Consider the following 9,088-nt stretch of genomic DNA (forward strand, 5'->3'; position numbering starts at 1 on the left):
TGATCTCCCGAGGAGGCACTGAGAGACGCAGGCGCACTATCGTCTTCCCGCCCCGCAGAGAGAGGCGGGCAGGCCTCTGAAACAAACCTCGCAAAGTTTGTTTCGTCAGCACGACTCCTTCCTGTCAGGGACCGGAAGTGCACTCGGCGGGACGTCTCTGGCGCTTCCTCTGAGCTTGTCGCGCTGCTGGGTCCGGGTTCCTGCCCGAGGCACCCCGGGGCCGAGAGGATGGGGGACGTGAAGGAGACCGGGGTCGAAGCTCGACCCGCCGGAGCCGAGGCTCGGGGAAGGCTCAGTCTTTTGCCACAGGCTGAGGCCGAAGAGCCTGCACAGGTGAGCGCGCTGCGGGGCGGAGTTCGCCAGGTGCCCGGAACCGCAGTGTCCTCTGGCTGCTTCTCTGCGCCTCCCTTAAACTGGGCGAGTAGCCTCGTCGTTAGTTTCACCGTTCGTGTCTGCAGCATCCCCGGCGTCAGGTAGCCACGGTCTCTGCCCGCCAGGTGTGCACCTGTCAACGGGCGGTTCGGAATGGAGTCCCGACTGCAGAGCCGGAGGGGAGGGAGATGTCAGCGGACCCCGAACTCGCCGTGCAGGTGGAGGTGGAGGAGCCGGCGAATGAGCTGCTGAATCCATTCCTGAACGTTTATCCCGCATGCCTTACCGCCAACTCTCTTTTAAATGGAGTATGTTGGAAGCAAAATACATTTTCTTTACTACAAAGCCAAAAACCTGAACCTGTTGCCTTCTGGTCGATTTTTAACTCATAGCTACCCCGAGGCCCACCCTGGGTGATGCGAGCAGTTTGGAGCCATCTAGCTGCTCCGCGAAAGAAAGGCCTGGAGACTCGTTTCTGTAAAGATGGCAGCCTGGGAAACCTTAACACCTGGGGTCGCCGCGAATACCAAGCAGGTCTTAGTCAATTTAGTGTTTAGGTGATCTGATGCTCCAGGTATCATCAGCTTTTTGAAAGTTCACTTTATGCCATTTTGTTTTTATGAAAGACCTACAGTAGCACTTGTTTCCGAAATCCGGACAGGGTATTTGCTTTTTATAAAATAAAAGTGATAAAGTAAAACTAACCCTTAGAGCCACCGAGCAGAGAGAGTGACACAGTGGTGACACTTTCTAAACTCTCCTTTCTCTGGAATGACACTTCGCAGCTTTGAATGGTCTGTGAACGCTGTGGGTTAGTGTTGTTTTGGGCATTCCGTGTTTTTTAGTTGGTTGGTTTTTTTTGGGTCTGGGAATGCTCAAATTTTTTCTCTCCTGTATAAATTAATAGTAGTCTCCTTACACCATTTTGGCATGAGAAAGGGATCAAAGGAATGCTTTAGTTTCAGATAGTGGAGGAAACCCAAGCTGCCTCTCCTTGATTTCTGCTAATATGTGGATACATTTTGAAAAGCAGACTGATTGGCCTGCTTCCCAATCATTACTGCAACTGTCATACGCCTTGGAGTCCTGGGGTGGCACTGTGGGATAAGCACTTGACCACAAGGCCGGCAGTTCAAACTCACTAGCTACTCCTTGGAAACCCTATTGTGGCAGGGTTGCCATAAGTCAGAACCAACTCGGTGGCAGTTAACATCAGCAACATCATAGTTCTTGAATCACCATCTGTCTTTATGTGAAAAGAGCTAAGTAAATCACTGTGACATTTCGTGCTGCTCACTCATTTATTAAGTGCTGTCAGAAGTATGTAATAATATATTTTCTTACTAGGTCTGATGGGGGTGTGTGTGTATACATATGTATAAATGGGGTTTCAGTTCTAAGTAACCATCATTTATAATTCATTCCATAGGGGTCCTCCTTGTTCCTCGGAGGCAGTGAAGTGAAGAGCCGCGCGGTGGTGAAATACTCTTCTGCCCCCCCTCGCACAGCCTTTGCCCGCCTCGAAGAGAAAACGGACTTGAAGCTCCCACCAGCCAACTGGCTGCGGGAGAGTGCCAAGCTAGGGCCAGCTGGAACTACCATTCTTGGCAATAGTAAGAAAAGCAAACCATTTTCAAGGTAAATATTCCTCAGTGGGATTTTTACTTCTCTTCCCTCTGCCTTAAAATTTTAATACTTTTGATTTGTACTTGTCATCGAATTGCCCGAAATTTCTTTAGAAAAAGTTTGTATGTGACTTTCCAAACCCTTTTCTCCCCCTAGTATAGGATTAAAATATTTACGGCGCTCTGGTGGCACTGTAGGAGAAGCATTGGCCTGCTACCCTTAAGGTTAGCAGTTCACGCAGGAGAAAGGTGAGGCTGTCCGCTCCCATACAGATCGACAGTCCAGGGTTTCTGTGGGTCAGAGCTGACCCCCAGCGGCGGGTACAATACGAAGACACCGATTACTTGTCTTTTCTCCTTCCACACCTAAATTGTGTTAAGAGCAAAGCTGAGCTTTGAGCAGTAGAATTCCATCGGCTGTGTTTTTTTGTTTGTTTTAAACACATGTCCATGCTTTTTGTGAGTTTAAAGAAACAGAATTAGGGTAGTGCATAGGAGGAAAACCTTTAACTAGAATGACTGCCCTGTAGAGTTTTTTGTTCCATGAGGAGGTTGTCTATGAAAACCTGCTGTGGGAGACCCAGCTTGTGGGGTAACTTGCGCACTGGGCTGGCGCTTGTTGGCAATCCTGCAGGCAGTATTTATTAAAAGTTGACAGAGTAGCCTGAGGACTCCCTGCTACCTACTCACAGAAGACTTGTGTCGTGGACCACTTCTCAGGCTTGTCATCGTAGATGTGCCTCAGCAACTACCCAAGTTTAGTGCTCTGTGAACGTGTAGTTCTTTAAATCTCCTGACTGAATTGGCGTCGTGTATTTTAAAAACAGAACATTATCACGCATCACTGAGAACAAGTCAGGAAAATCGTAGTTTAAAATCGGAAAAAGTACGCAACAGGATTGTATTCTTTCACCGTACTTACTCAACCTGTATGCTGAGCAAATAATCCAAGAAGCTGGATTATATAAAGAAGAACGGGGCATCAGGATTGGAGGAAGACTCATTTAACAACCTGCGCTATGCAGATGATACGGCCTTGCGTGCTAGAAGCAAAGAGGACTTAAAATACTGATAGAGATCAAAACCCACAGCCTACAGTATGGATTGCACTTCAGTGTGCAGAAAACAAAAATCCTCACCACTAGACTAATAATATCGTGATAAATGAAGAAAAGACTTCATGTTGTTTGGATCCTCTTTGAACACTCATGAAAGCAGCAGTCAAATCAAACAACATATTCCATTAGGTAAATGTGCAGCACAAGAACTCTTTAAAGTGTCAAAGAGCAAACATGTCAGTTTGGGGACTAAAATGCATCGGATCCAAACCATAGTATTTTCATTTGTTGGACAGTGAATAAGGAAGACCTTAGAAGAGTTGATGCATTTGAATTATGGTATTGGAGGAGAATATTCAAAGCACCATGGACCTGCCAGAAGACCAGACAAATCTGTGTTGGAAGAAGCACAGCCAAAATGCTTCTTAGAAGACAAGATGGCCAGACTTTGTCTGTCATACTTCAGACATCTTCTCAGAAAGAAGCATCCCCTGGAAAGGGAATGTTTGCTAAAGTGGAAGATCAGTGAAAAGGAGGAAGACCCCAGAGAGATGGATTGACACCGCGGGAGTAGCAGTGGTCTGAAAGGTGACAGCAGTCGTGAGGATGATGCAGGACCGGGCATTGTTTCGCTCTGTTGTGTGTTGGGTCACTGTGAGTCGGAACCTAATAACAACAATCACTAAACCCAGAGATCGCTCAGAGAAAATAGCTAGTTCAAGACTATTGTTTTCAGATGGAGATAAAGACAAAATCAGGAGAATTTATCAGAATTCTAGTTTTGGGGATCTGTGTTCCTTGTTATAGTCATTATTACTGTATTTCATCAAATCTCAGATGCTGTTGATTTTTTTTTTTCTAAGTTTTTATTGTGAATTGAGTGATAGTTTACATGGGAGAACCTCAGCTTTACATTCATCCTTTCGTATTCCATTTCATTACAATGATCACAGTCTCCTCCATGTATCATCATTCAACAGTATTTGTTTCCATTCCCTCTGGTTTTTTTTTTGGCTGTACACCAAAGCACTCAGGAACATATAATCATACTCTGCAAGCCTGCCTCCCCGGCCGCCAGCACACAGCACCTCTTCCTCCCATCAGTGTAGAGTCCCCAGCCACTCCATCTCTCTACATCATCATCTCTGCCTCCATCTCTGGTGTCACTGCTTCCCAGATGCCACTGAGTTTTAAAGACACAACATTATTTAGGTGCCACTGAGACCTTCTGCTCCCATAAAGATTGACAGTCTCGGAAACCTTATGCAGGGTCAGTATGAGTTGGAACTGACTTGACAGCACACAACCAAGAAGGAAAAGCAGCCAGCTCTGGTGGTGCTTTGCCTCCTGACTTTCCACCGTGAAAAGGATGTGTGTGTGTGGTGTGTGTGTGTGATCCTCATAGCCTGGGAATGCTGTACTCAACGTTCAAAACGACTGCGTCCCATGAACATACTCTGTTAATGCATGGCTGGTTTCCCTCCCCCAGTTTTGGTATGGCGTACGACTTCATTGACTCGGTGGGAAACGATGTGGATGTTGTCTCCGACTCAGAAGTAAGTGGTGACACCCTGCTCAGTGCAGTTTGGGGTGTTTTGTGTTCAATGTTTTAGGTCATGCTCTGTCTCGAATGAACTGTTAGTCTCAAAAATTCATGATTTGATAAAAGGATCTTGTTAATCAAGCACAGTTTTTCTTACAAAAGTTGTACTCAGTACAGCGTCTCTTTTCTTCAAGGTGGAGTAAAGGATCGTAGACACGGTTGTGGGTACTGATCCTGATACGCATACTCTAATCATAGGCTTTCATTCTGATGGTAATGTTTAGAATTGCCCTATATGTGCTCTCTGTTGAGAAATAGCAGTGATCCTTCTAGTCACATCTGCTGCTTACTGCTATTCAGTGGGTCAGTGTTACATCATCTGCTGAAAGCCCAGGTCATTACCGCACTGGACCTGGAGGACTTCTGCCTGACCGTCTTACACAAGAACATAGTGAGCCGTGGTAACATAGTGGATTAGGAGATGAGCTCCTCACCACACGGTCAGCAGGTTAATCCACCGAGCTGTAGCTATGTCTGGCTAGAAAGGCCCATCTTCCATTACTCTGTGTGAAGTACCATTTATATGTTGTTGTTGTTGTTGTTATTAAGTGCTGCCAAGTCAGTTTCAACTCATAGCAACCCTGTGAAGCTGGTGGGTTTGAGCTGCTGACCTTGCGGTTCGCAGTCCAGTGCTGTGGACTAATGCGCTGAACTGCCAGGTTGGTTTGAACCACAAGGTCGGCAGTTCAAGCTCACCAGCCGCTGCGTGGAAACCCTATACAGGGTCACTATGGGTCGGAACTGACTCAACAGCACTTCACAGCAACAGTTACGAAAGGGCTACTATGCTTTTTAAATTGAATGACGTTAAAGTCCAGAAGACCCTACATCACAGTAAAAAGGTTTTTCTAAACTACTTCTCCATCTGATGCTGTTTTCCCAGAATATAAAAAAGCTCCTGAAGATTCCTTACAGCAAGTCCCATGTGAGCATGGCGGTGCACCGCATTGGGAGGACGCTGCTACTGGATGAGCTGGACATCCAGGAGCTGTTCATGCGATCGTCGCAGGTAACACTGTGCACAGCCCAGGCTCCTCGTGCTGGCCGTCTGAGCACTGCCGATGGCTACTTCTGAGAGAGCTGCCCAGAAACAAGGCGCTGCACTGACGAGCCCGAGCTTGAGTAAAGAGAAAGTAGGCCAGGAACAGGCAAGAGAATCACTGTTGACACTAACAGCCTCCTTTTCTTTCAGTGAAAAGAATGAAACACCTGGTGAAAATTGAGAGAAATCTCTAGAAGTTTTAAGGGACTTGCTTAAATTTTGAAAAATCACTTGATGTCTGCATTGAAGAGATTATCAAATATGATTATCAGGAAATGTGGAAAATGTCCATAGTTATTCCTGTGCATGGATAGTTGCTAGAATTAGTTGGTTCTGTTAAATCAGGGCTTCTCAAACTGCATGTTGGTAAAGGACTTTTCCCCTCTTCCCAGGTGGTAAGGATCGATATTGTTGTCAAATTCAGCAGCCGTGTAAAGCCCCTCAAGGCATCCTCACCATTTCCTGCCACTTTGTCCTGGATGGTCCTGTTGCATAGGCCCCTCTGCAAAGAATATTCCTGCAGTGCTTTGATTGAAGAGACTACATTCCCTTTATTTAAATTGATATTTAAAATCAATGGTTTTATCCCCTTTGAAAAGGCCAGGGTTCTGTTTAGTCTCATGGGAGGTCTTGTCACGTGAGGGTGAAAAATCTACAGACCGTGCTTCATACCAACTTTGGGTCTTCAGATCCCAACACATAGGATTGCAGTCCTCTGCACAGAGGGCTTACCCTACCTACCCCAGGTGCTGGAGAAGGAGCACCCCTCGCAGCCCAGCTAGGACAAGGAGGAGAATTGAAAGGTGATGGGAAGTGGTGCTGTGTTTATGAAGCTGTATCAGAGCATGGAGGAGTATTTCCTCAGACTGAAGGCGACAACAGATTATTCGGACTCTGCTTGTTGGTGAACTCAAGTGTCACTTCTTATGTCTTTCAGACTGGGGATTGGACGTGGCTGAAAGAGTTCTACCAACGACTGATTGACCAGAAGTGGCAGAGGAAGAAGAAGAGCAAAGAGCACTGGTATCAGAAAGCTATCCTCTCCAAGTTTTTATATTACAGGTACTTGGCTGCTTTTTGGTGTTTCTGTACGAATTAGGAGGAGAAATGAAATTGTGATCTGAGCTTCCTTTGATGCGTAAGGAGCTCACTGAGGGTTTGCCCCTGAGGCCTGGTGTCTTCCGTGTCTGGGAGTCAGTGGCCGTGGATCTGGGTTTGGGGGCTGGGAAAGTAGTTGTTAAAAGCCAGTAGACTGTTGCAGTGAACGTAGCCACCACGTGACCTTTCTTCTTTCTGACTTGGCTAGTATCAATGGTGACGGAGCCGCTCAGCCTGTGCCCTTTGCTGCTGAACAGCCGGAGACATCTGCTCCGGACCACACAAGTGACTCGGAAGGGGCTTCGTGGCCTGCCCCCTTTGAGATGCCTTCACCGGTCCCTGAGGATGCCAGTGCTTCTCCTCAGGTCAGCCCACACGCGCACTCACACCCTTCCTTTCAGGGGGAAAGCCGCCCGGCTTGTTCACACAGACAGAAGAGCGGGAGTCAAGACGGCCTCATCTCACCTCCCACAGGGGAGAAGCAGCAGCAGCTGTGTTGACTTTTCAAAACAACTGATAAAGATGATTTGGGATGGTGACTCCATAGGATAAACATTGAACTGCAAACCACAAGGTCGGCGGTTCAAGGTTACTAGCCACTCTGCAGAAGAAAGAGGGGGCTTTCTCCTTCCACTAAAGATTTAAAGCCGCAGAAATCCTATACAGAGTTGCTCTGAGTCGAAATCTACTCCTTGGCACTTAACACCAACTGTTTTAAATGGCTCGATCTTATTTTTCACTAACATTAAAACTGGCTTACTAGTATATCTGCCAAGGAGTCCTGGTGTGTCGTAGGCTAACCCACCAGCTACTCCTCGGAAACACTGTACAAGGGCTCTGAGTCAGAACCAATTCAACAGCACTTCTTACCAGCATATTTGCCAGTACTGGTGATCTCTCTCGAAGTGTTAAGACAGTACGGTGTAGTTAGCAACCTGTAGTATGTTGTTAACTTTTATGTCATGAATACCTATCAAATATCACATTCACAGGTTTTTTGTAACTTAAATACTGACCTTCTTAGCTTAACTTTTGTTTAGGTAGTGGTGGTGGTAAGTTCATGTAGTTGGTTCTGAGTCATAGCGACCCTGTATAGGGTTTCCGAGGAGCGGCTGTGGTTTTAAACCACCGACCTTCCATTTCAGTGCTTATCCTACAGCGCCACACTAGGATTCCTCACTTTTAGGTTGTTAGATCTGAAATAGCCCTTGAGGGTTTTGGGTGAAGCTTTTGAAATACTTAGCTTAAGTCTTAGTCTAAGATTAGAATGGAGAAGTGTTGGATATATTGACTGTTTTCTCTCTTTTCTTGGCTTTTTTGTATATTTTGTGTACTTTTATTCTTAGAATATCAATCAAAGAATAAAATAACCCCATAGATGCAAGTTGTGGTCTGCCTTTTTGGAGGAAAATGTTATCGATAAACTTGGAGAAGAGAAAATAAGATCTTTAACATGGTGGCTTTTGTTTTGTCTCCTGTTACATGTTGAATACTACTTTACCAGATAGTTTCTGTCTTCACAAATTAGAGTTTTAGAAAGCAGAGGACATTTCTGTTTATTTTCGTATTCTGAGCTCTTACTTGTTTTCCAGAACTGGGAGAAGGGGAAGGGAAGGGAAGGAGTTATTCCAGTCCTTGTGGGAACCGTGGCGGGATGGGGGGGGTGGATTGGGATTTGAGAAGGTGGGTGGGGGGGGGGCTGCCAATAATGTCCTGACTTGGTCCCATGGGCCATTTGCTTGTCTTACCTACTTACTTGTATGTGATTATACTTCACTAACGTGTTCCCTGAGTTCAGAAAGGCCCATGTCGCAGCACTCTCCCCCGACACCGGCCTCACCCGTCTCCCAGTCAGGCCTGTCACCCAGCCTGCCGCTGGCTCTAGGTGCTGGTGCTTGTGGAGGAAGCAGACTGGCATCTGTTAGCACCTCTTAGCCAGGTAGATGGAGTCCTGGTGTGGTGCTGTAGGATAAACACTGGACTGCTGACCACAAGACCTGTCGTTCACATCTATCAGCCGCTCCTCAGAAACCCTGTACAGGGTTGCTTTTGAATCGGAACCCACTCCAAGCCTCTTAACAGCAACATGCCCTATGTACTTTGATATTTGTGTGGAACGTAAAGGGTTTTTGCTCTTGGTGCATCCCTGTGTACGAAGTGGCTGATGGGTTTGAACTCCTGTGGCCAGTAATCCACTTTACAATTAATTAAAAGTTCATAAAAAGCTGATGTTTGTCCATGGCTTGACAGCTAGTGAAGTCCAAGCTAGGGTTTCAGCCCAGCTCTTGGT

General features: G+C 46.3%; 1 protein-coding gene across 2 annotated transcripts in view; it reads left to right on the forward strand.

Annotated features, from left to right (window-relative positions):
- Positions 1 to 228: 228 nt before the first annotated feature.
- The window catches only part of EDRF1 (erythroid differentiation regulatory factor 1), a 47,619-nt gene continuing 38,759 nt past the window's right edge, over positions 229 to 9,088 (forward strand). For both annotated transcript variants that reach the window (XM_006867430.1, XM_006867431.1), the window contains exons 1-6: positions 229 to 333; positions 1,802 to 2,010; positions 4,545 to 4,611; positions 5,542 to 5,667; positions 6,638 to 6,762; positions 7,007 to 7,163. In XM_006867430.1, coding sequence (XP_006867492.1) covers positions 229 to 333; positions 1,802 to 2,010; positions 4,545 to 4,611; positions 5,542 to 5,667; positions 6,638 to 6,762; positions 7,007 to 7,163 — 789 coding nt within the window. The remainder of the gene's footprint in view (positions 334 to 1,801; positions 2,011 to 4,544; positions 4,612 to 5,541; positions 5,668 to 6,637; positions 6,763 to 7,006; positions 7,164 to 9,088) is intronic.

This window comes from Chrysochloris asiatica, unplaced genomic scaffold (genome assembly GCF_000296735.1).
Source record: "Chrysochloris asiatica unplaced genomic scaffold, ChrAsi1.0 scaffold00105, whole genome shotgun sequence".
NCBI lineage: Eukaryota > Metazoa > Chordata > Mammalia > Afrosoricida > Chrysochloridae > Chrysochloris > Chrysochloris asiatica.